The sequence below is a fragment of the Archocentrus centrarchus genome, chromosome 19, assembly GCF_007364275.1.
Source record: "Archocentrus centrarchus isolate MPI-CPG fArcCen1 chromosome 19, fArcCen1, whole genome shotgun sequence".
In the NCBI taxonomy this organism is placed as follows: domain Eukaryota; kingdom Metazoa; phylum Chordata; class Actinopteri; order Cichliformes; family Cichlidae; genus Archocentrus; species Archocentrus centrarchus.
In genome coordinates this window covers 24,331,938-24,359,682 of record NC_044364.1, presented here as the reverse complement: position 1 = coordinate 24,359,682, position 27,745 = coordinate 24,331,938, and the positions used below count along the sequence as shown (strand labels likewise).

Below are 27,745 nucleotides of genomic sequence, written 5' to 3'. Positions count from 1 at the left end.
TATCATGTGTCACCAGGTGTGTGTTTAACAGGAACTTTTTTAGCACATTTTTCACCTACAAACATTAGTTTTATGTATGTTTTGAATTTTACCATGCACTTCTTACACTTAATTACAACAGTGAATTAATTATTCAAATATCTAATAAACAGGGAAAAATGAATAGAATGAATGAATAGTCACACAGATTCTGTCTGTTCCCCACTGTTATCCTTGTATACAGTCTCCACTCATGGACATCTCTGTGGACCTCATATTAAGAGTTCCAGTGAACAGCAGTCAAATACAAGTTCATCATTAAGTCCAGCTGTTTTATCTGCTTAAATTGTAATGGAATAATGAGGGAACAGGCCTCACCTGGCTACGAAACTGAGCCTCTGAAAATCTTTTAAAAAATACTTTCATTCCAAAACAGTTAATGCAATAATTTTCCTCAACCCTTTGAATTAAAGCGGAAACTTCAGTCACATCTTAAAATCCACTGTGTTGGTGCACAGAGGCAAAATTACTTGCCTAATGTGCATGAACTAAAATCATGAATTAAAATACTAAGCAGCATGTAAAGGTAACGAGGCAGTTGCCTTTATCTCCTTTGAGCATAACCGCTCCTGCATGCCGTCGCTGTTTTCTGACACTCTAAATGTACAACAGTAATTCCATCCTGTGTGACATTTTGACAGTGTCTGATGAATTGAGCCCACACTTGCTAATAGTATTGAATGGAGTTGCTAATAATAGCAGTAACAGAAGAAGCACAAGGGGAAGGAGTAGTATTGCTTCCTTTCCTGTCATGTCGTCATACTACAGAAACATTCATGCAAGTGTGAGGAGAATGTTTGTAAGGAAATTGTCAGTAAAACTGAATTGTGCTGAGGGGGGGGGGACAAGAAGGGGAGTGGGAGTGAGGCAGATTGGTGGAGAAAGAAAAAGCTGAGAGGCAGGGAGAGAAAGTGAAAGAGAGACTAAGTCAAAGAGCATTGTGAGGAAAAAAGGGCAGTCCTGCGTCACACACAGAGAGAAGGGAAGTGTCTGTCAGCTGGCCCTGCCTCTGTCCCCCTCCCCTCTCATCTCTCTCTCCTTGCGTCAGCAGCAGTTAAAATGTCGGCTGTGTAGCTAGTCCTCTGCTCTGCTCTCTCTCCCCCCTCTTGGCCATCTGTCTTTTCTTACCACAGGAGGAAACCACACTCTGTTGCTCTTCCTCGCCCGTTCTCTCTGCCTTTTTTAACCTCGTCATCCTTTTCTTTCTTCCTGTCTCTCCCCTGGTTACTGGATCAAAGCTAGTGTTTCTCTACGAAGATACCGCTTCTCAGTGTTAGTTTGGAAACAGAGGAGAGAGGTAACGTAACAGTTTTATATCCTCTGCTGTGTTTTATAACAATTGTTACGGTTTAAATTTTCAAGCACAGCTGAGTTTGATTCACGACACCTAAAGTGATGGATTTAAGTAATACTCTGCCTATGAATTCCCAACATTAACTCGACATTCTATTCTGGGAATTCTGCTCTGTCCTACATGTTGACTTCTGGGGTGTTTGTGTGTCTGTCGGAAAGCTGTTGTTTCCATTTCTTCTATACTGCCTTACAATATACCTGCTTCAAAAACTGTCATGTTCTTTACCACAGCTTGGTTAAAATCTTTTAGGTAAAACCGCTGTAGAGCAGATGCTGCCATTAGAGCTGATAGTGAAAAATATAAAATGTTGTGTATTAACATAAACTGTATCATGTACATATAGACCACCCCTCCTCAGTTTTCCTTGTTTATTTTTCAGTCATACAGGTGTTTACATGACTGTACTAGATATACAGAGCAACCAGATCTCTTACAAACTCTGTTCTGGCTCTGCGCTGTGTTCTCATGTGTCCCAGTGTATGGTGTGTGTGACATAGAGCATCTGATTCATAATCATATGAGATGTTTCTCAGCTCTTAACATGCTGCCTGTCAGGGGTAACTACTGTTACTAACATGTGTCTTCCTGGAGTTTCAAGAACTGAACTCAACTACAATTGGCTATTAGAAGAAGTGGGAACATGTAGACACCCTAACAAGGATTCTGTTAACGAGCTGTGAAGATTTACCCATATGATCTTCAAATGAAATCAGAAATACAGCCAAAACATGAAAGGTGGAGAGAGAAAGTCTCTCACACAAACGCAAAAGGAAACAAACCATATTAGAAAACAGCTAGCCCAAGATTAGCCTAATAATCCAAAAATCTAAATGAAGAGTATAAATAAGCATATCAACAATAGCATGAATGAAATATGTGCATGTGTGTATGTAAAGAGCAAGCAGAATGTGTCTAATATAATAAAAGATGTCTTTTAGTGTGGAACTAAATGTTTCTGGAGCTTGACCCATACTGAGTACCCAAATGTCAGGACATGTCAGCTTTACTTTTAATCGCTGTCTGCCACAAATTTTTGTCCTGTCTATAAAAAACTCCCATGGAGACTTGACAGATGTTCTGTGACTTATTACAATACAGTTTGGTATTTATAACCTACTTTTTTAGTGGCATTACTTTTTAAACATTATAAGAATAGAAGTCTTTTCCACAGTTTTGTCTTTCCTCCTGTAGGAAAGGAGGTTTTCCTGCTTGGTTCCCTGTATTCTGCAGCTTTTCCTCTGGCTGAATGGCACAGAGGATGACTGTTTTGGATGGAGGACCAGACAGAGATACAAACATTATTCTTTGTACTGAAAGTATAGTGTTTTTAATTTCAAGAATTGTGTTTATACTGTAGTGTCCTCAGGGGACCTGAAGTGGAAGTTCAGGGTTTGCTGTTGCAAAGCAAATGGACAGTGGTTAAAGTGTTACTCATGTACTGTCATAATGAGTTGTTCTGGGTTTGTTTAATTGTGTTTATAGTTCAGTTTCTTATGTTGGCTTTTTTCATCTTTGTGTCAGATTAGCAACACTATAAGAACATCAGTGCTGGGGTGACGACAGTCCCCATGTTAGCATAGGGAGTGTGACACTCTGATCCCACTTGAATAAAAAGCTTTGTAGAAAATCTCAAGCTGTCCTGTTGACATGTATCAAGTACCACCATTCCCCATAGTTTGTAAATCACACTTATCAAACAGAGGGCATTAGAAATATAGTCCTGTCATTACTACACACAGGCTGAATACTTTCAGCAGTTTACATAAATAAAGGCCCCAATCACTGTTCATTACTCTGCATGTGTGCAGTTTGGTTTCATAACTCGTCTGCCATTAAAGCAGTAAGTAGATTAGAACACAGCCTGTGTATTTCTTGGTTAGGAGCTGTTGTATGTGACCCACTTAGACAACACTCCTCATCAGTGCAGCACTGCAGCAAATCTTCTGCTTTTTTTAGATATCATAAACATGTTATCAACAAATTCTGAAAAATGACCAACACGGTCTTGCGTATATGTATAAAATCAGTTTTTATCACAACATTGTCTATTCTGACAATGTAGTGGTAATCAGGCACCAAAATCAAATCCGAGCAGTTTGTTTTAACACTACAAATGTTGTCTAAAGAATATATAACTGAGATCCTACGAGAGGACAGTAAGTGTTTACCTACAATTAAGCCACTCTTGAGCCAGAGACAACGTCAGAAGTGTCTCATCTGGACCAAGCAGAAACAAAGAATTGGACTGTTAGTCTGAAATCCAAAGATGAAAGTACATTTTGCTCTTCATTTAGAAATCAAGGTCCTAGAGTGTGGAGGAGCGCAGAATCCAGGTCTTTGAAATCCAGTGTGAAATTTCCACAGTTTGTGATGTGACGTGTCATTTCATGTGCTACTGTTGATGGCAGCTGGTGTTTTATCAAACTCAAAGTCAACACAGGAAATTTAGACCACTTATTGCTTCCATCTACTGACAAGCTGGTCACAGTGCCAAAACTACTACAAAATGGTTTGCGGACTTATATTACTGCGCTTGGCTGGCCAATCAGCTCACCTGACCTGAACCCAATAGAGAATTATACCTGCGCTGTGCCAGGCTGGGCTTTTTAGAGCATACTTTATTTTTGACCATCATTTTCACAGAAATGATTGATATTTCGCATGATTTTGACTTAAGCTGTTCATTTCCAGAACTGTAGTATTGTTTCATCACACCGAGCGCAGCCATTTTGGTTCACAGTGCGCGTGTGCGATCTTGTGATTCTCCTGTTCACGTGCTCCCCCCCGCACACTGGGCTGGCATTTATAACACTGAGACCCAACCATATACTGAGTATATACATTGTACTATAAACTATTAACCATAGTCATCAAAAATAAAACCAAAAAGTCTTGAAATATTTCAGTTTGTCTAATGAATATAGAGTATATGAAAGTTATGAAAAAATCCTTTTTCTTGTAAAAGCTTGAGTTTCTGTTTAGTTTGTTTTTGAGTTGTCATTGTCAATCAGAAAACTCACCTGAGTCATGTCTACTGTTCAGACAACCAGCAAATCAGTGCTCAAGTGGTTTCAAATGAGTGCTGATATGATTAGCGAGTTAAAGCTTTGCTAGCAAACTGATTAATTAAATTCACTAAAATTAAGATATTTTGGAATTTATTTACTGAACAGAAATGCTAGACATTCTGCAGTTCAGCGTTTTCAGATGTTACACGCTCTAAGTGATTTTGATGAATGAAAGTGTGAGGCTGCTAGTCTGCTGGCCCTGCAAGACTGAGCATTTTTCACATTCTTTAAACAATTAATTAAAGGGGACACATGCTAAATCCAGTTTTCCACTCTTTTTTGGACATAATTGGGTGTCTTCAGTATGTCTAGGCACAACGTTTTAAATATGTAGTGATGTACTTTGAGCTTTGATTGTATGCTCACTGATCAAAGCCTTGTGGAAACTATAATGATAAGAGACAACCAGAGCAACTTAAAACTACTAAACCAAGCATGTGGTATTGCATTCAAAACTAGGCAAACCAATACAGGAGGCAGAAATACTTGTATAGGTACATTTCATCTTATTTATGGCATTTCAGAGGATCCTAATTCCTACATATCAGAAAATTCACAAGGCTTATTGCATATCTGCTCAGTCAGTGCAGCTAAATCCAGAGCATTTCCCATCAGGGCTCAAAGTGTAAATCTCTCTTTAGCAAAGTTTGGTCATGAAGTGTGTCATCATTGCCACACAGTAGTTGTTGCTGAATTATTCCAGGTCTAGACTAACGTGCTACTGGGCCTAAACACTGGAGAATTTTGTATTTTCAAAATTTTTATAGATACAAGCTATGACTAGCAAGGCCACCTGTGCATGCAAAGCCCATTCATCCAACAGCAGCATCACATTGAAGTGTCCGCTCAATAAATCAAGAACCATGTGGGCTACACTTACTAAACTTCATGGGTAGATAGCTTATGACCAAAGCAAGTTGGGATTATAAAAGGAGTCATTGGGGTCGAGGTCATATAGTTAAATTGTTACGTTTTTTTCATGTAGTGTGTTGGCAGATCGTAGCGAGACATGGGCAGCATGTGTACCTGCAGGGAGTATCTGTTGCCAGACAGAGGCAGTGTCCAAAATATGTGGCGCAACAAGTGTGTGGGCTCCTCTTGCTTGTGTTGTTTTTGATTCTTCAGCCAGCTGTGGAGAAGAGTGAAGTGAAAACATACAAAGAGCTGAAGTGAAACCCAGTGTTTAAAACAATGAAAAGTGACCACTGCAGCCACCATCTGTGCTTTTCATGCTGTATTTTTTTTTTTATTATTATTATTATTTTTTTTTTACTTTCATGTTTTTGCACACTTCTCGCGTTTCTGGAGAACTCAAATGGGAGTGTAGCTCCATTCCCTTTTCCAGCTCACATGTCAGCCAGTCAGCATTTCACCTATCCAGGTCAGGCAACCAAAGACTGCACAGGAGCACGTTTGCGTAGGTTAAAAAAAACCCTCTCCGTAGGCTGTTCCTAGCCAAGTACCTGTATGCCTTTGAGTTGTATAATAGTATATAATATAGTAAACAAATTCAAAATAATTGTTGACAGTTCTAGCATGGTAATGTGGTCACCCTACAAGTCATTTTTGAAAGGGTTTACCCAGTGCTTTTGCAACATTATGCTTTGTGATACTCAATATTTCTCTCTGGACCAGATTACATCACTAGTCTACTATGATATTAATTGAAAAAGTAATGCTTGGAAGAACATTCCTCATGGGTTCACCAGGTAACTAGCAGTCACTGAGGGTGAAGTCTTTTTGCAACATTTACTTCCACAGACAGTGTATCACTGCAACTAAAGCATGTCAGCTGTAAAAACTCTGCACTTCCAAAGCATTCACCAGAGCTCCCAGCAGGAAATTTCCAGCTGGCAAAAACACTTAAATTGAAGCCTGCATAACTTGTTAAAAGGAGATCAGCAGATTATCTGTAAATTATCATATGTACCAGCTTTGTTTGTTAATCATTCACACAGTCAACAGCATTTAGTTGAGTTGACTATTGTTGTGATTTGTTACCTTTCTGTAAATAGAAGTGCTTTGAGTGCTCAGTTAGTCAAAAGCACTATATAAGTACCAGTCCATGTATGTGGATACTCGAGACCATCATTTATTGTTGACTCTACTCCTGAGTCCTGAAACACTGACCTCTTCAGTGTGGGTTTAGAGTCGGAAACCTGCCTTTAGGAGCCCATTCTATTGAATAAACCATCTATTAAATAGTCACACAAATAATTTTAATGAGAAAGTGACTTAACATACAAAGTGTTCAAAGGCATATTAGAATGTACGTCAGTGTGGGTATTCTACCTGCACCAGAGAATAATCATTCACTGATTAATGGATGGTTTTCTTTCCACAATTTCCTGTGGCATTCTAGGCCCCTGACTGAGCAGCCTGGACACTAATGGTTTATTGTATTTCATGTTGATGCAAAGCAGCACAAAGAAAATTTCTCTTGTATCTTTTAATTTGACACATTTTTTTTTCCAGCTACCCTACTTCTGATGTTCTGTTTATTCAGAATAATGGATCTCTCTCTCTCTCTCTCTCTCTCTCTCTCTCTCTCTCTCCTTGGTGAGATAATAATGGAAGCTTGTGTACGGCAACCTCTTGAGGTTTCTCAGTGATGCATAAGCTCATCATCTCCTCTTCATTATCCTTTACAATTTGTTGGACTTCTATCAATTACACACACACACACACACAACACACGCACACACACGCACACAGAGGATATGTCTTTTGAGTTTATAGGGATGGATCTGCTTTCCCAGAATGCCGTTGTCCATGCCTGTTCTCCTCAGATGTTTCTGGCTCCCCAAGAACTCGTGTGTTTAAACTGCTTTTTCATTATATCTTTACCTACAGACCTTAGTGTTTGTTAGTGTGTGTGTGTGAGTCCATTAATTTTATCAGTGTTGTATATTGACAATAAAATAGTGCCTGTACTTTGTTCATTTTCTCCTTTCTACCTGTCTCAAAATACAGCGACACCGCAGTTTTTCCTTGCAGTCTGGCAGATGTGATTCAGTTTTGTGCATGTGTGTGCAAAGTATTTTAAAGAAGATGGGGAACCATCAAGTCCTTTCCAGTGAAGAGAGAGACAGGAGTCAGAGCAGGGATCCAGTTTTGTTTAAAGGGGTTAACTTTCACTGTTTAATAATACACTATACTGACAAAAGTATTCGCACATCTGCCTTCACATGCACATGAACTTGAGTAACGTCCCATTCTTAATCCATAGGGTTTAATAGGATGTCGGCCCACCTTTTGCAGCTATAACTGCTTCAAGTCTCCCGGGAAGGGTTTTCACAAGGTTTAGGAGTGTTTGTGCACTGTAAACCCGGATAAGTTGAATCTACTTAAAAAAACCAAGGTAACTCGTTGCCTTAAATTTTTTAAGTAATGAAACAGTTCATTTAACTCAGCCTGTTAAGTAAGCACTACTCCATTTCCAATTGAACTAAATTGTATGTTCTAATTGACCAAACTGATGCAGGGTACACCCTGTACAGGTCACCAGCCTGTTGCAGGGCTGACACAGACAACCATTCACACCTGTGGGCAATTTACAGAGACCAATTAACCTAACCCCAGTAACTGCATGTCTCAGATTGTGGAAAGAAACCCACACAGACACAGGGAGAACATACAAACTCCACACAGCAAGAGTCCCAGGCTAAGGTGGAATTGAACCCAGACTGTCAGATAGCTATTCTAGCTGTGCAGTAGCAGTGCTACACCACCACGCCACCATACTACTCAGTAGCGCAAATAGTTTTTACAGTGTTGACTGTGTCTGTTTAAATTTGGTAAATAAACATGATAAAAACTCAGCCCTGCTGAATGCTGGTACATTAACATTTACAATAACATTGTCCATGGAACATAAAAAAACTATAACGAGAACAAAACACCAAATGTCTACTATTCCAACAGCGGAGGCCTGGGCCAAGCCAGAATTGAACTCAGACCTTCTAGATGGTATTCTACCTGTGAGGTAGCAATGCTACCATCGTGCCACCAGGCAGATGCGCATTAATCAGTCTGTTTAAACTGGTATAAACTAGATTTTAGCAGGCGCAAAACTTGATGATATTAAGTTGTTTGAACTCAAACACATGATTACAATAAGATAGACCATCAAAAAGTACAGTCTACTCAGCATTAACAAGTAATGTTCACATTCTAGGCAATTTTAAGTAATATGAACTCAATATTTTTAAGTGGAATCAAAATCTGGGTTTACAGTGTGGGAATTTTTGACCATTATTTCAGATATTCAAAGTGTAGACAAAGGTCAGACACTGATGTTTGTCGAGAAGGCCCGGCTCACAGTCTCCACTCTTAATTCATCCCAAGGGTGTTCTAGCAGGTTGAGATCAGGACTCTGTGCAGTGCCAGTCAAGTTCTTCCACACCAAACTCACTCATCCTTTTTTTCTTTTTTTTTTGTGCACTGGTGGCTGTGGCTCTACCTCCTGAGCCACAGCCATGTTGGGGTGGCTCTGGCTCAGGAGGTAGAGCAGGTCATCTACTAATCGGAAGCTTGGTGGTTTGATTCCTGGCTGCTCCAGTCTGCATGCCAGAGTATCCTTGGGCAAGATACTGAATCCCAAGTTGCTCTCCGATGCAACCTCGGAGTATGAATTGCGTGAATATTAGATAGAAGCGCTTTGAAATAAAAAATAGTGCTTCTGTGGATGTGTTGTGTGAATGGGTGAATGCAAACATGTTGTATAAGTGCTTTGAAGTGCTCAGCTAGAGTAGAAAAGAGCTATATAAGAACTAGTCCATTTACCATATTAACAATATCCAAAAAGTTATATTTTTAAACATTTCCTTTCACAATATACTGTTGAGAGTACTGTGACTATATTACAAAGTAATGATTTACTGTACTTTGCTAATGTGTAATACATTTTTTTCTGGAACAAAACAGCTGTAACACTGCTGATTTCAGATCTATTAATTGCTTCCTAAGGAAGAGTTTTACTTCTTTACGTTTACTTCCCACAAAAAGGAAAGATCATACATTTGCAATGCAGACCATGTGTAGTTCTTTCTTATGCATTCCACTGCCTAAGATCAGGTGGAGAAACTCTTGTAAATCCAGCAGAGCACCTGAAAAAGCAAGGAAGAGTTATTGGAGTGAGCTGTTGACAGATTACGCTGTACAGAAATAAAAGATCTGATGGATAGAAGATAAACCTGCACCACCAGGGATCATAAGAATCCTGGAATATATTAAAATCACTGTCATTTGCACTCTTAAATGCATACAAAAATAATTTCCTCAAGAATATGCATCAGTGTGGCCTGCTGAATGCTGGAAAGGTGATCTGTATAGGCAGAAATAGATCTGCACACACACTATCATGTTTTGCTTGCACACACAATGTGCTTCTCTGCCTCCTGTGGTCTGTGTTTATAAGGAGAACAGCAGTCATAGTTTTCACCTCTAATCTCTTATCTCTTCACCAGACGACCTTGTTATGTAACCATAATCCAGAGCAGTACCAGCCCTCACTATGTACCACATACAAACATGCGCTGCTGTGAAGCTCTTTTCCCATTCTCTCTTGTCAGCGTTCTAGCTGGCAGTTGATTGTCCGGGTGCTGAGAATTTTCAGCTGTTAGCAATTGGAACGTATTGCTATCATACAGTTTGCAAGTGGGCGTGCTCATTAGCACTAGCAAGCGGTTTGTCCGGTACTGAGGGGGCCGTTGATACAGCCGGCCTGTGAATATTTCTAGTTAGAACCCTGCTTGCACATTAAGTTAAAAGTGCTTTGGTTTAGGTTTAAAGAAACAAACTCTGCTTAATGAGCAATATATCTGTAAATACTGTGACTGCATGCACTTACTTCTGTATAGTTAAGCCTGCCTCTGTGTAGCATGTGGCAGAAACAGCTGAACTCAAGCTGTAGGCTGACAGAGACATCGTCAGAGAGCGTATGCATGTCTTTGTGTAAAAGGGGTAACATCAAAGTTGAGTGTACTGCCTTTGAACTGTCAGACTTCCTCTACTCATTAATTTATTCATAACTCTGGAGCTCGTCTTCTGTGCCCTGTTCTCTGTCTCTGTCTCTCTTCATCATGTCACCGCTTTCGCTTTTCCTCTCTCTAATCTTTCTGTAACTTTATTTGTCCTCTCTTGCTAACATTCCCCACTTCCTCTTCCTACATTTCTGTCTCTAATTCTCTCACATTTGAGTTTGTCCCAGAGAACATACTGTACATTTGTTGTAGAATTTAATAATTCTTTTTTTTTTTTTGAATAATTCTATAAATAATGAGATCCAAATATATTCTGGTGAGACATTTTTGTCTCATTGCACATATAAATGAGTTGTAGTACAGTATAACTGCAGGTGTTGACTATGATGTGTATTTTGCTTACAGACATTTAAGCCAGTGGTGGGAGAGCACCTGTTGACATCAGCAACAGCAGTGGAATTCTTACTGGACCGACACCTGGAGTTCCTGTCCGACCATACAGCCTACCAACCATACCAGGTAGTCCCAACATTGCCACAGTCATGCAGTAAATGTATACACTGTCCCTCAAGACTCAAGAATGACAGTCTTTCATATGTCAGTGTTGTTATTTGCTATTTTGTAGCTTGCATTGATTTGCAGTGATTGAAAAGATTGCAGTTACACTGGCAATCGGGTTTTTTCTTTCTCTGTTAGAGATATTTGCTTGTACACACATACTTTAATTAAAATGTCTGAAAGTCAAATAAAAAAGTTTGGCCTAAAAAAAGGTTTTAAGTTTGGAGATGGTCAAAGTAATTAGCCATTGCCAATCAGGTTAATTTTTAATGAATTTTCCCATTGATGGAATAAATTACTGTTATTACGAGGTTCATAATCAGTCACTTTAATTTCATATCTCCTCTATATGATAGTTGCAACACAGATGTGTTGCAATGTATATGGTGTCACAGGACTTCCGCACTCTTTTAAATTAATGTGTGTGTGTGTGTATGTGTGTGTGTGTGTGTGTGTGTGTGTGTGTGTGTGTGTGTGTGTGTGTGTGTGTGTGTGTGTGTGTGTGCGTGAGGTTGTGTGTGTCTACACTGATCTATTATCAAATGAGAGAAAACAGATGGACAATGGTGGATTGATTTTAAATTGCACTTGGGAGAGATGCTTGTTTATCTCATCACCTTAACCTTTTTCCCACCAGCCAGTTTTGTTGGTGAGAAGTTGTGTGTTGGGAGGGCACTGTGAAGAGTGGAGGAGAGGCAGGCAGGCCATTTTACACAAATAAGCAGAGACTTTGAGTTAGTAGAACTATTGGTGTAAAAAAAACCAAGTGTAAAACCAAATATTATGATTTAGTACTGTTTCAGCTGTTCATCTGATAGTCAACAACTTATGTTAACTAATTACCATCAGCTAAAAAAAAAAATCTTAAAAACATGAAATTCTCTGATGTCGAGGCTCACTTTATGTCCAGTGGGCTACTGTGCTTCCATACTAGGCAAAAATCCTTGTGAATGCAGTGAATCGTGAAACTATAGTACAAATCAAAGTAACACCTCAGCCCGGCTGTCTGACCAACAGTTGAAAATCCAGAGAGTTTGTCACATATAGCACAGAAAAGTATACAATGTGCTTTACAGATTATTGCAGTGCTTATAGTTCTATACGCAACTGGTACTATTGGCTTGTTTGTTAAATCTGGAACATAGTGAATAATTTCAACATTTATTAAATTCTTAAAAGTTTTAAATGGTGCAGGACTCCTGTATGATATACAGTCAGAGACTTGGGCTGTCTAAATTGTACCTGATTTATATTTGGCTTTAAACTGTCGGATGTGGTCACTTTGTGAAGTAATATAGCACACAGAGCATTTCTGTCATGCTTGAACCATTCCCTGGGAGTCCAGCTCTGTAACGTTACACACTGAGCCTCCTCCATGTGTCACAACAGCAACCCTTTAACTTAAATTTCACTCTGGGGAATACAAACTTGCAGGGATGCAGATCTGGCAAGTAAGATGGGTAGGCTATTCTAATTATGTTAGTGTGTACAAAGCAGGTACAGGATAGCACATGTCACAGTTTGGCTTGTTGTGCTACCTCAGACACCTGGGACTGAGGTAGGGCTATCATGGCCCTGTTGACTGAGTTGACTGACGCTGCAGTTAGTCTCAAAAAGGCTTGAAACACAAGTTCTGGTGTTCACTGCTTGACAGGAACAGCCTGGAATCATTTTGCTTGCAAACTCATCCTTGTTGCCGGATGTGCACTTATGATGTGTGTTTTAAAATATCATCCTTAGTTTATCTCAGTCAGTGGCGGTCCTAGCCTGTTTGGCGCCCTGGGCGAGCATCCCCGCCGGCACCCCCCCCACACACACACACAATAGCGATCGCCGCACTACTACACTTGGGGGGGTAATGAGCGACTGCTGTGTGGTGTATGTAGCTTTCTGCCATGGTCTGACAGACAGGCTTTAACAGAAGGTCCCCCCACCATCACAGGCACACTCAGAATTTCTTTTAAATTTTTATTTGAAAAAACATGGAAGAAACTGAAATATTACACAGCTTCTGCTTACCTTTATCTTTGCTTGTTTCTCCTCTTCTTCTTTTCTCTTTTTCCTAAACTGTGCACCTGATGGCTTTGACCTTTTCCTTTCCATCTGCCACAATTCGCCACCACCACCGCCCATCCCCAGGGTTGTCAGATCTGACTGACAGTTGCCAGCCCAACACAACAAAACCTCCACTGAAACTCATGTTAATAGCACCAGGTGTGATATATATTTAAATATACAAGCTTTGGGTAACTTGTTAAAATTTTGGCTGCTTTTCACCATATTTGGTAGGTTTTTAGGAAGTTTTTATTGTAAAATCTATATAATAAAATCTATATAATTTTATAATTATATAGAAATATCTATATAATATTCCACCCCAATGTGTTCACAAGCTGCCCAATCTGGCAACACTGCGCCATCCACCAACATTTGTCCAAACTGTCTAGATTCGTATTTGTGTTATTTTTTTATCAGGATTCGGGTTCACACAAATACTGTGATTTAATGACCATATTTACAGTATTATAAATGAAATTGGCTTTGTGTTCTATCAGTTGTGTGCATCTAATTTTATTAGACGCACAGATTCATTCTGTGGAACATGGGAGGAAAAAAAAAAAAAAAAAAGAGTCAGTTTTGCATATCTCGCAAAGTTTTGCGAGATCCTGAGTTACTTTTGCGAGATCTCGCAAACTTTTCAATATTAGGACATACACTTCGCGTTAATCTTGATATGGCAGTGTCCGTGAGGATGAAAGGTTTGGCGAGAGACTGCCAGCAAAAGTCACCTTTATTTATAATTCAGCGGTTACTGTTGGCTGTAACCAGGCCCAAACTGTACAGGCATGAATGAATGAACCCGGCTGACAGTCTCACTCTCACGCCATCACTGCTTCACTCGACTCGCACCCCAGGCTGAGAGGAGAAGGGGGCGGGGCAGCGCTGTGTGTGTGACGCTCGAGTGAAGCAGTGACAGCGAGACAGAGAGGAGAACCCCCGCCTGCCCTTTTTCTTCTGTTACAACCGTCTGACTATGGCAGAAAGCTACATGCAATACACAGCAGGCAGAGGGCGCCCATTACCCCACAAGTGGAGTAGTGCGGTAGGCGTTGCTGCGGCGATCGCAATGCGTTGGGGGGAGGGGGGCGCTCATGCCGCCCTAGATGAAATGCCGCCCTGGGCGGCTGCCCATGTCGCCCATATCAGAAACCGCCACTGATCTCAGTTGTCTATAAAAATTATGTGAGTACTCAGCCATGACGGGGCCACAAGCCAGTGTACTCCTAGTGCCAGTCCCAAGCCTGGATAAATGGGGAGGGTTGCGTCAGGAGGTGCATCTAGCATAAAATCTTTGCCAGATCAGCATGTGGATCATCAAGAATGAGATTTCAAAACCGGATTGGTCAGGGCCTGGGTTGACAATGACTGCCTCCAGTGCTGTTGACCAAGCGAGTGCCAGTGGAAACTCTGCTACTGTTGGCTGAAGACAAAGGAAGATGAGAGTGGGAAAGCATGTTAGGAGGCAGCAAGAGAGAAGGAAAGGCAGGAGTGTGGAGGTGAAGGGAGTGTCAGACAGATCATGAGTTTGAAGCTGGAAATCAAAGATTTGATGCTGAATGTTGTCAGTGTGTATGCCCCACAAGTTAGATGCCAGTTAGACGAGAGAAAGGAATTCTGGAGTAAGCTGGATGAAGTGCTACAGAGTGTCTTGAGGGAAGAGAGATTGGTGATTATAGCAGACTTTAATGGACATGTAGGTGAAGGGAACAGAGGTGATAAGGTGTTGGGGTAGGTATGGTGTTAAGGAGAAAAATGCAGAATGACAGATGGTAGTAGATTTTGTAAAAAGGGTGTAAATGGCTATAGTCAACACATATTTCAGGAAGAGGGAGGGACATAGGGTGGTGTATAAGAGTGGAGGAAGGTGCACACAAGTGCACTACATCTAATGCAGAAAGTGCAGTGTGAAAGAGGACACTGCAAGACGATGTCAGAGGACAATGTACCTAAGCAGCATCAGACTAATGTACTAGTTGTTATATAGTGCTTTTCTACTCTGTCTGAGCACTCAAAGCACTTATACAACATTAACTAAGCTAAGTGCTGTTTTTTTTTTATCTACCATTCAAACACATTCACACTCCAACCCTTGCATCAGAGAGCAACTTGGGGTTCAGTATCTTGCCCAAGGATACTTTGGCATGCAGCCCAGAATTGAACTGCCAACCTTCCATTAGTAGGTGACCTGCTTACGCCTGACCCACAGCCACCCCACTTGGCTTGAGTGAGTTGTATGCAAGCTGGACGCTAAGGAAGGATCAAGCTAGAAAGGATGTGCAACAGTGATTAAAGATAGCAGTGGAAATGTACTAATGAATGAAGAGAGTGGAATGAGAAGGTGGAAGGAATAATTTGAGGAGCTGATGATTAAAGAAGATGAAAGAGAGAGAGATCCATACCATGAAGATATGGGAAATAGTTGAAGTTAGGCTGATTGGCTGAGCATCGTCTAACATGTTGATCAGGGATGACTTGTGGCTATAAATAGTACAGACTATAACTCATCATTTAGCAGTATTAAAGCCATACCTACTGCTCAGCAATATTGCGCAAATGTAAACAACATGGTTGCATTATGTTTTATACATGGTTGCCTTATGATTATAGTGATGTTATACATAATGCATTGATCTCAGCAGATTATGTAGTATGGGCACATTATGTAGTAATATTCCTTTACACGCGAGTATAATATGACAAGAATATTTTGTAAGTTTGCATTTTGTCTGCCTTATTGTTATAGATTATAAAAAATAGAAAGACGTTATGTGGTATAGATCCTTTCTCATGTATTTTCTCTAATTTCTTTACCATGGAAGTTTTTGGGTCTGTTCTAAATTTTAGTTACCAAAAAGTATTTATAAGAATGTTAAAGATAATCACAGAATGTCAGTCTCCTCGAGTATGCTTAAAATTGTTTTGATCTAATGAGTATTGTTAATATTGAAAACACTGACATGCGATATCTTCTCTTAAACAGCTCAGAACAGTTTAAGACAGCACTGCCTCAGATCAGCTCTCACTACTGTCTTGATGGTTCTCAAAAATTAACTGCAGATTTGTTGTCCTTTAGAAGATGTACACATTGTAACTAAATCTCATTTAGTAATGAAGAATTAGTCATCCACAATTAGTTCTAGGTTGGATACTGTAGCCATGGAGGACTGTTGGCTGTAGAGTGCAATGAGGGTTGACTGCTGTGCTCCATATGGATGTGACACTGCTTAGTTTATTGTGAGTATAAAGCCAGCACGTGCAGTTGCAGTCTATCCTCCAAGTGATTTTATACATGACTGCTCACTACGGACTCACAAATTACGCCTCCACATCCACACATGAGTACTCACTGTGCAGATACTGTAGCTTCAAAACTGTCAGTAACTATGTTGTGCATGCCTCAGTTGTGTGTTTGGTGAGGTGGTTTGATGTGTGTGTTTGTGTGTCAGTGCTCTGCAGCTGAACACAGCTTGTTGTATTGTGCTGTCTGGAACACTGTGTTCCACTCAGTGCCTACCAAATGAGAAGACTCTGTTCTGCACTCGCTGTCTCCTGTTTAAGGCAAGTCAGAAAGAGCAACTTGTCTATCTTTGTTTGCAACCAGTCAGATCAGCTGCTACCATGTCCTTTGACTGATGGTTTGATTTTGTTTTATAGATTTATAGCTTCCCACGTGTGTGTGTGTGTGTGTGTGTGTGTGTATGTGTTATGATTAAGTCATTAGCCAGTGAGCATGTCTGAATACTCCTTTCTGTCTCTTCTATCTGAACGAAATTTGCCAGACTGACTTTCTGTTGAATGCATTATGAGTCAACGTAGTGACTGAGCCCATAATGTCAACATTAACGTTTACTGAGGCCACAGAGAAAGACAACCCAGGGCCTCTCCTAATCCTGTATAGACTTCTATACAATCAGAAGTCTTTTTGCAACCACCAAGATTGCCCCCTGCTGGCTGCCCCCAGTTGGTGTTTTCTGACGTGGAACCTACTTCTGTCTTTTACACTGTGGACATAATCGGTGTTTCCCCTTCCTTTAACTGGCTTATAGTACACATAATGTAGAGAGTGCAGAGATTAGATTAAATGTGCATTAAATTTGCATTATTGAAATCAGACAGGCAAAATGGCATGAAGTGATCAAACCACTTGTTAACAAGACATAATATGGTTCATTTAGAAAGCTGTATGGTAAATGTAAGGCTTATGGTTTTTAACTTATTTAAGATGTAGTTCAGAATACTGTCTGTATAATCCCCAGAGGTGTGTCCTATTTTATTTGGATCTAGGATCACACATACAGAGACACACACACACACACACACACACACACACACACACACACACACACACACACACACACACACACACACACACACACACACACACACAAAACCAGCTGATATCTGTGACAGCAACAACATTCCTCCCCACAGAATCTGGCATAACCTGGATTTAAGTCAACTGATTTTTGTTTTTGTGTTTTTGTCAGTGTGTTAGTTTGTTTTTTAACACTAGCCACATACAGTAGGCACACCTGTAGTGTGAAGCAGATTACGGTTTCTTCATCTTGCCCTGTGGTGTCTTTATTGTCCTCACTCTACATCAGAATGCTGTAGGATTATTTGTATTAATATTTTCTTAAATATAAAGTCATTGAGCATGACTTTATATATATAGTCTTCATAGATGTGCAGGTCACCCACGCTGTCTGCACTAATCCTTGGGCCTGTATTATTTTCTGTATATAGTGCTCAAAAAATGAAATTGTTTTAAAAGGTAAGGAGGTTAGTAGTATGTCACCAGTATAACCAGGTATAAAAAAGATCATCCTGGAGTGGCTAAATCTTTCAGAAATAAAGGGGTTCATCACTTTGTAAATGGCTGTGTTAGCCAATAATTTCTGAATAACATTTCTAAAAATAAAATAAAATAAACCCCATAAAAAAGAACCTTGAAGAATTCACCAAGTCTCCTATCATTAAAAACACTGCATTAAAAGAAATTCCTGCTTGGGCTCATAATCAGAAGAGTGATATTGAGTGATATTTTATTGTAGTATATAATCTGAATTTATACACTTGAATGTATAAATAGTATAAATGTTTTTTGTTAGCATCTCTCAAAAATGCAGACAGAATACAAACTTATTAATTAATGATAAATCACATGACTAGAATATACAAATATACTCTCTGACACTACTACACATTCTCCCACATCAGTGGGAACTGAAGCCTTATTTATTTATTTTATTAATGAATTTATTTTTTGGATGTGTGTGTGTGTGTATAAGGACATCTCTGCTGACTGCAAAGAAGTCCTTACACACACACACCCATACAAATTCCTCCATTCTTAAATCACTCTTGCCCACACAGAGCTCCTCATTCTTTAAGAGAAGTTTAAATCTCACAGAGCAGTCAAAACAGTCCTCCTCTCTCTCACACACACACTAAGTGTGCTGCAGGCATAGCCACTCCCCTCACTGTTTTAGCTGGACAGGAAGACCAGAGGGAGGAAGAGCGTGGGAGAGGGCGGGGACTACAATCTGTTTGGCATAAACTGTACAATGAAGTCAGTGTTTAGTGGGCCAGCCAGCCTGCTGCTCAATTCTGTGTTTGTATGTGTCCCTGTTGCTAGAAAGTTGTGGTCTGTGTTGAAGCTGAAGAACAGGAGTAAGATAATAAAACTGCTGCTGACTCGAGAGTTTCATCAAACAATACACACAAATTAAAATTGTAAATGGTAAATGGACTGCTTCTTATGTAGCGCTTTAAGTGTTTTCTATCTTAACATTCCCACACACAATCACACTCTAGTGAATGTGTTTTCGAAAGTGTTGAGCTGGTAGTTTCCCATTTTTCACTCCACCTTCCTGCAGACACACTCTGTTACTGTCAAGTGAAAATGTTATAAAAGGACATCTGTAGCCTCTTTAACATTTTTATTATATTGTAATTTTTTATTTAACCTTTGTGTGTAAAAGATTGATGTAGACACCATGATATCACACACTGGTTTTGGACTCTACATTTTGAAAGTTGAACGTTACCATTGCTATGTTGCTTTTATGGAATCAGAAATTACCATATTTAGACGTGATCAGCTTGGTTACTAATCAACATTCATAGACTGTACAGGTGCAATACTTGTTACCTGCTAATTAATTCTAAAGGAGGGCTCCACCCAGGAAGTGATTTACTTGTGGCGCATTCCTGGCTCTTGTTGCCAACATAACCCTCTAATGTATTTACCACTCTGTCATATATCAGTCAGTTCTATCTTTCATTCTCATTTGTAGTTTTAGTTGGTTACTCAAAAATGAAAAAAGTTTAATTTGGGACCTGCACAATTATTTGACCCGTTGCTGCGCAAAGTTGCCGAATGTTATTGACTTTGTATGGTCTCTGGCTGAAGAGCACATTTCCAGTATGGGCTGTACTACACTTCAAGCAAAATTATTTATATGGCAATTCCATTAAAAATTCCCCAAAAGGCACCAACAGCACATATACAGCAGTCTAATTCAGTGACTCCAAATACCAGAGGTAAAGATTAACAGACAACTGTTAACCACAGTTGATGTAGCGTGCTTGTCAGTCTAGTATCCAAATGGCTGAGTCATTTAAATTACATTTCAAACACATTACAGATGCTGTCCTGCTGCCCCAAATGCCCACAAGAGCACCAAATATGGATTAATCTGCTGCTTAAAATAAGGCCTACAAATGTATGAGTTCCTTCTGCCTGAATGATGTGTGCCTTCATTTTGAAAAGTCAAGTCTTATGGAGTGGTTTTCAGTGGAGTTCAGAAGCAGCATCCAATAAATGCATAGCAGGTAGCTACAGACAAAGTACAGAAGTCACCAAGTATTGTTATGGCTTTTATGGATTTTTTTGATGATTCCTGATTCTTTGAAGGTTTAATAAGGTGACTTTCAGTGATAAATGTATACATGATAAGGTCATTTCTGTGCATTCTAAAATTAAGAGGTTTGTTTTTTTATTAAGTGTGTCTGGGGGAGCAGGAAAGCAGCAGCTGACACACACCCTACACCCCCACTTTAGTAGGGTTCATCTGACAGCTTCAGAGGAAGTTTCTGGCTTTATGCCCTGCAGTGATCCCAGTACAAAGGTTGCTCTGTCTCCCTCTGTGCTCTGTTTTGCCCCTCCTCCCTGGCGTTGCATGCTTCTGCATTCATACGCAGACTGTCACCTGTTCCATCGATTCACACTGTGTAAGAGAACTGCCTTCAGAGTCTGTTTAGAATCTAGAAGGAAAAGTCTCGCCACTTGGCAGCCATCATACTAATTTGGGAAGTTATTTTAAGCCATCTAGATAACTTCAACTTGATTTGTCATTGGGCATATGAAAACCACACATATAGACTCACTAGTCAAATCTGATTTAAGAAAATAAAAAGGTTTGAAAGTTTGCTGACTTTGCCACGAAGTAAAGTTTCAACTCACATCAGTCATGTGAATATTTGCTTCCAACAGCCGGCAGGAAAGTGAGAAACTGATAGCTGGAATCAAGTTACAGTAACATAATTTCAGAAGTCTGTGTAGATTCTCAGTAATCTTCTGGTCATGGTAAACTTATGAGCTTGAAAAAAGGTGAAAAGAGAAGAGAAAAGAGGATGAGAGGTGAAACATTTTCAAAAAACTTCCAATTGCCTTTTTTCAAGCTCTTAAGACAGTTTCAGAAGTCCTACAATTTCACTTTTCTCCAAGTACTCTACTCTGTATGCAAGCAAAAATCATCCTAAAGCTGTGGTGTCCACAGGATGAACAGTCTTTGGGAGAATCTCAGCAGATGGACTAATCACACAGAATGAAGCAGATTTTTGACAAAAGTTTATAGATTTTTAACTTGTGTGATTTTTAACTTGTGTGCATTCTGATTTACCTCTCTTCATGGTGGCGAGCACAGATTTGCCTCAACTGCCCTCTGTGCAGATATTTTGAATGTATTCACACTACTGCAAAACTTTGCTGTGACCATACGATTATAATGTCTTTGTTTTCTCATGTGTAAGGATAAGCTTAACTTACTGTAAGTGCAACATGAAAAAGAGGGTTCTGTGTTGTTGTACACAATATAGATTTTTGCTCCATTTCCATGTCCTGTCAGTTTTTTATGCTTCATACTGACTTCTTGATTGTTTTGGTAGTAAAGAAGCACACCTAGTGTTGTTTGTGTAGCATCATTGGGATGGATTGAGAGTCAGAGGAGTGTATTGTTGGCACTGACGGGGTCATCAGTCACCTGAAGGACAAATACAATATGAGACCCAGTGTTTTCCACTGTGCTATTCTTAGTGTATACTGCTTTAATTTAGAGTTAAATAAGGTTTTGAAAGTAGAAAACTGAAGCAGGATGAGAGGGAGAGGAGAGGGAGATGAAGGTGAAATGAAAGCTGTGACCTCATGTCGTCTGCACTGCTTCCTGCTGAGTCTCAGCCTGTGTCTTTTTGACTCCTGCAGCTCTGCTTTGTATGTACACATTCAGGTTGTGCTCATATCTGATATTTTTGTAAACAGACCACTAGTTAAGAAGATTGAGAGGGTGGATGATTTAACAAATAAGGAAATGTTTAACATATTTAGATGAATTTATTTCTTCTTCAGATGTTGAGGTCCCCACTTGTTTCGGAAGTGGTGAAAAAGGAGAGGAAGTGCCCCACCTCACAACTTTTTTTTTTTTTTTTTTGTCAGCAGCTACTATTTTGTATCATATCTGTGATGCACCACCTAAACATCTGATCTGTGATCTGTGAAGATCTGTGAGTAGGTGGTGACTGTAGTTTGGTTACTCAGTCATCTTTTAATGTTCTGTTCTGTCTGTGATGTTACTGATTGAATTTAAAAGAAAAAAAGGTGTTTGTTTTCTTGACCTTTTTGTTCATCCTTCCTACCTTATATCTTTTACCTTTTTTATGTGAGGATGTTGTGCTAGCAGAAAAGCAAGCATTTAATTTATGTTGAGCATCTTTTTCTCTCTGTGAACTTTGGCTGTTTGCATTCACTGAAGCTTTCTTCTGCTCTGCAGTTCTGTAATAGACAGGTTATAAATACATAAATACAGCAGATATGGGTAGTCTTTATTTGTTTCACTATTGGTTGTTACCAGTTGCACAACAGCAATCCTGTATCTGTATATTTGCAGAAGTGTGTTTTTTGGACAGTTGTTGACTTATTTACAGAACCACGATTAAAAGGGTCCACACTGACTACAGAGCTTTGGAGTAGTGTGAAATATAATAGTAAGTCTTTAAAAACCACCTATGTTAGATTTTTGCCTTGTGTCTGTTGTCAGATGATACAGTGTAGCTCATGGGTTTATCGACCCTGTGAGATTTTATGTATTTTGTTTCAGTGCAACCTAACCATCATAAGATTTTCACAGAATTTAGTCTTTTTTTTTCAGTCACTGCAGTGAGAATCAGGTGTGAGTGGGCACAACAGTGATCTATCCAAAGTCCTTCTAGAAGCAAGTCTCGTCTATGGCAGCCATCTTGGTAATGCCTCCAGGCACTTGGCACTTAACTTACGTCCACACTGGAAGTGATTCACACCAACATGGTGACCAGAAACCATAGAAAGTCAAGGACACTGGGTGACTTCAAGTGACTACAGGCGAAATAACAGCAGTGTGCACAACAGGGCTTTAACTACTGCCCGTCTGCGGTTTGCTAAAGCAAACAAACAAAAAGGCATGTTTGAACATTTTTGTTGACATAAGACCAAAATTCTCAGTGCAGCATGAACATGTGAGGTTTAAAACATCACAAAAGAGTTCCTGAAATATAAGAAAGAAAAGCATGCAAACATTTGATCTTATTCAATAAAAGCTTGTTTGAAAAATTCAGTTCTTCACTCAGTGGACAGGTAAAATATCTGAAGATTATGCCAAGTGTGGCATGCTGTTTGTGAGAACCCACAACATGCAGTCAGAGTAACTCCCAGTGTGTGAAAGGTCATCCTGATGCTGCAAACGCAAAACACATCCATCAGAGGAAGCAGGAACATTAGGAGGGAAAAGATCAGCATTCTGATACATTCAGAAAAACACAAAGAACCACAATGGATGATCATGTTATGTTTTCCACCGCGAAGTAAAACAGTAACTACATTCCAGCAAGTATCATTATGAACTGCAGAAGAGCTGCCATCTACTATGCAGTAAACCAGCTGTGTCCAGGTCATTTTTACAGAACAACTTTGTTCTTTTCTGAGCTGACAGTGAAAAAAATATTCAAAAGTTACTTTGACTCACCACTTCAAACAACTATGTGTTTCAGTGTATTGATAATTTGTTGGCATTCATTGGTGTCTTTCAGGATGAGGTGGACAGTCAAAACCCAGTGTTAAGAGACAACCCTCAGCTTCATGAAGAAGTGAAGGGCTGGCTTAAAGACCAGAAGGTGCAGGAAATTTTTATGCAAGGTAAGTTTTCATTGTTTTTATTTTTATTTTTTAAGCGTTGCATTAAGATTCATTCTCTGCACCATTGTTACTATGTATGTTAGAGCATTGTAACATAGTCCATCTGTTTTTTGTTTTTTTTCTTGCTAACTGCTTTGGTCATGTTATTACTAAAATAGGTGTGTTTTATAAAATGAGGAGCGTGCAGTAAAGTTTTTACTTTATCTGTGGAACTATAACACTTGACAGAATTGTTTCCTGTTGCTTCCAGGTCCCTATTCATTAAATGGCTACCGTGTGCGTGTGTATAGACAAGACTCAGCCACCCAGTGGTTCACTGGTATCATTACACATCACGACCTCTTCAGTCGAAACATGGTTGTTATGAATGACCAGGTACATGGATACACATACACACATTTTAATTTTATTATATAAGTAAGTTACAGATTTGAGTTTTGTACTGCATGAAATGGAATAACAAGATGGATACAGTGTAAAGGAAATGTGTCATTACTTGTGACCTCAACTAGAAATATATAAATCACAGTTTTCATTAGGGACCAAAAGTCAGATTTCAATATTTTAGGCTTGATGGTGATGTACAGTATGTATCTTGGTATTTTTTATGAAAGCAAAAGATGAGATGCCAGAAGAACTTTTCTTAACAAACTGTTTAAAAAGAAATTGAAAAAAAAAAAATGAAAGTAGTTGGTTTCCCAGCTGCTACAGTTTCCAGGAAGCTTAGTAAAGCCATTTTCCATATGGTAAATGGACTGGTGCTTACACTATATTGCCAAAAGTATTCACCTGTCTGCCTTCACCCACATGTGAAGTTGAGTGATATTATGTTCTTGATCGATAGGGTTTAAAATTATGTCGACCCACCCTTCGCAGCTATAACAGCTTCAACTCTTCTGGGAAGGCTTTCCCCAATGTGTAGGAGTGTGTTTATAGGAATTTTTGACCACTGTTCCAGAAGCACACTTGTGAGGTCACTGATGTTGGATGAGAAGGCCTGGCTCACAGAAAAACACCCCCACACTGTAATCCCCCCTCCACCAAACTTTACACTTGGTACAATGCAGTCGGACAAGTACCGTTCTCCTGGGAACTGCCAAACCCAGACTCGTCCATCAGATTGCCAGACAGAGAAGTGCTTGTCATCGCTCCAGAGAACACGTCTGCACTGCTCTAGAGTCCAGTAGCAGCATGCATTGCACCACTGCATCTGACACTTTGCATTGACCTTGGTGATGTAAGGCTTGGATGCAGCTGCTCGTCCATGAGCTAATCTGAAGGCCACATGAAGTTTGGAGGTCTGCAGCGATTGACTGCAGAAAGTTCGCAACCTCTGCACACTATGTGCCTCAACATCTGCTGATCCCGCTCTGTGATTTTTACGTGGCCTACAACTTCTTGGCTGACTTGCTATCATTCCCAATCACTTCCACTTTGACTCTGGAATATTTATTAGTGAGGAAATTTCATGACTGGACTTCTGGCTGCACTGGTGGCATCCTATCATAATACCACACTGGAATTCACTGAGCTCCTGAGTGTGACCCATTCTTTCACAAATGTTTGTAGAAGCAGTCTGCATGCCCAGGTGCTTACCGTATTTTCCGGAGTATAAGTCGCACTTTTTTTCATAGTTTGGCTGGGGGTGCGACCTATACTCCGGAGCGACGTATATGTGACATTTATAACACATGAACCAAAATACTTCAGCCACTTGACAGCTCCGTGAACTGCAGCTTTAAGGCAGTCTTGCGTAACCTGTGGGCGCAGTGGATGATGGACGGAGAGCACAGCTTAACGGCAACTGGGAGAATGCGCCACCCAACTTTCCTGGAAGTCATTGGATGGATCAAGAAAACATGGGCTTCAGTGACAAACCATCCTGTTGGGATTCAGAAAGGCTGGAATAATTGGAACTGCAGCTGACGACGAGTCTGACTAACGCGACACAGAAGAAGAAGCGGCGCTTCGTCTACGGAGTGTACGGAATTGTTTAGAAGTGACACCGAGGATGAAGAATTCAATGGATTGATGGTTTGGTTAACTTGTTAGTATGTTCTTTATGCTATGATTATCTGAATAACTTAATGTTACGTTAACATACTGTAGCGATTCTCTTAGTTAGAGAGCGTGTTGATGTTGTGGGATTTCGGACTGTTCGGGAGGTTCGTGAAGGCAGCATGGAGAGAGAGAAAAAGACCGAGAGCTTGCCTGTGTGTGTGTTGCTGTTCCGCTGTTGTAGTTGTGGTTGGCGTGGCTGTGGCCTACAGCAGCCGTTTTTCTGTTAATAAAGACGACCTTTGTTGTGAATATCGCCGACTTTGGAAGTGTGTTTACAACGTTACAATACCGAACACGTGTTCGTTGTGCGTCATGTAGCTGAATGTGCTACGTTAGCATAACGTAGGTGTAACCGTGTTCGTCCTGTTCTTTAATCCATTATTATTTTAAATTGCCGTTCAAGATGGAATTTGTGCTCTGAGTCTCGGATTCTATCAACCCCCCCCCCCCCCAAAAAAAGTGCGACTTATAGTCCGGTGCGACCTATATATGTTTTTTTCTTCTTTATTATGCATTTTTTGGCTGGTGCGACCTATACTCCGGAGCGACGTATAGTCCGAAAAATACGGTAGTTGTATACACCTGTGGCCATGGAAGTGACTGGAACACTTGAAGTCATTGATTTGGATCCTTAAGTTTTTGGCAATGTAGTGTATATGCACCTTTCCAATCAATTTGAACTCTCAAAGCACTTTCTACTGCATTCACCCAATCACACACATTTATACAGTGCTTTTTTCTGTACTTAAGCACTTTTATCTAAGATTCACACCCACTCTCACTGATGGATGGATCAGGGCAACTTGAGGTTCAGTATCTTGCCTAAGGATACTTCAACACATGGACAGGAGGAGCCCATTGGAATGTCTACCACCTGATCCACAGCCACCCATCTTCCTCCTTTATATCTTCCTCGTGTTTAAAGTAATTTTTTAAAACAATAATGGTTTACTGCATTTCACTTAGTTGAGGATAATTGAGTTTCTATGCAGTAGGGTTGTATGAGGTTCAGATTCACAGTCAGAACCCCCAAGCGGACAGGAGCTCCCACTGGTACAGAAACTAAAACCCCACTCTTGTGGGCATCAGCATGGATTTTAGATACACAAAAGAAATCAGTATTGGTTTAAGTGTATTTAGCAAATAATAAATTGTCATTGTAGGTAGATGATCATGTTTTGAATTATAGAAGACCTGATTTGAGTGTAGAATGAACCTGGTGTGTGTTCAGGTGCTAGAGCCTCAGAACGTGGATCCATCTATGGTCCAGATGACCTTTCTGGATGATGTGGTCCACTCTCTGCTGAAAGGAGAAAACATTGGCATTACCTCCAGGCGAAGGTCACGATCCAGTCAGAACAACAACACTGCCCATGTGAGTACATACACACACAAAAGACACAGAATATGTAAACTGATTACGTACTGTAGAGGAGAACATGAAGCATAGTGATATACTGTTTATAATCCATAATATGGAACTACATACACAAAGACAAAATAAAGAAAAGAACAAACGATTAGTTGTATGCAGAGTGTTAGGTTCATGAGGTTGTGTAACAGTGGAAAGACACAAAGTAAAAAAGCATAAAACACACTCACAAAGAATGACAATATGAAACAGCACAGTATGAGTTGGATAAAAATACTGTAGCCCTTTACGAGGTGATGATGATGATCAAGGTGCACCATAACCAGTTTGATTTCAAGTTTTTCCTGTTTTTCAGTTTAAGATTATTTTTTGTTTTTTAATCTTTAGATACAGATTATTTTCTCAGTTAAAATGATTGGCGTGTAAAATGTTAGACTGTCAAGCTGAATGTATCTAGCATGTGGTTTTTGTTGTGTTTCTGTCAGTGAGCATAAGCTGCTGCTTTTCATCTGATCTCAGTATCATCTGCATTACGTGTGTTTATCTGTCCATTTCAGAGACATTGGTCAGCACAGACCCCTAAATGCTCCACATCACTATGATTACGATTTCCAACTCAGGAGCAGCTTTGTTTAGTACATTTCCTGAATCGGGCTGTAGCTCTGGATCCTTCTACAGAGCTGTTTGACAAATGTCTGCTGCCTTAGTTTCTGTGTTCACTATGTTTCGTAATTGAGAACTTCGCCTTCAAAATAAAAGTTCCTATGTGCCTTGATTTTTAACTTAACATTAAAAGGTTAC

General features: G+C 39.9%; 1 protein-coding gene across 3 annotated transcripts in view; it reads left to right on the top strand.

Moving 5' to 3' along the window:
• jmjd1cb (jumonji domain containing 1Cb) overlaps nt 1-27,745 on the top strand; it is an 88,753-nt gene that overhangs the window by 25,582 nt on the left and 35,426 nt on the right. The window contains exons 1-5 of one of the 3 annotated variants that reach the window (XM_030755870.1): nt 1,132-1,336; nt 10,851-10,964; nt 23,406-23,511; nt 23,762-23,886; nt 26,804-26,947. In XM_030755870.1, the coding sequence (XP_030611730.1) occupies nt 23,505-23,511; nt 23,762-23,886; nt 26,804-26,947 (276 nt within the window). In that variant the 5' untranslated portion in view covers nt 1,132-1,336; nt 10,851-10,964; nt 23,406-23,504. Of the gene's footprint in view, nt 1-1,131; nt 1,337-10,850; nt 10,965-23,405; nt 23,512-23,761; nt 23,887-26,803; nt 26,948-27,745 lie in introns of those variants that run through there. The other 2 variants (XM_030755868.1, XM_030755869.1) reach the window with 2 other exon arrangements.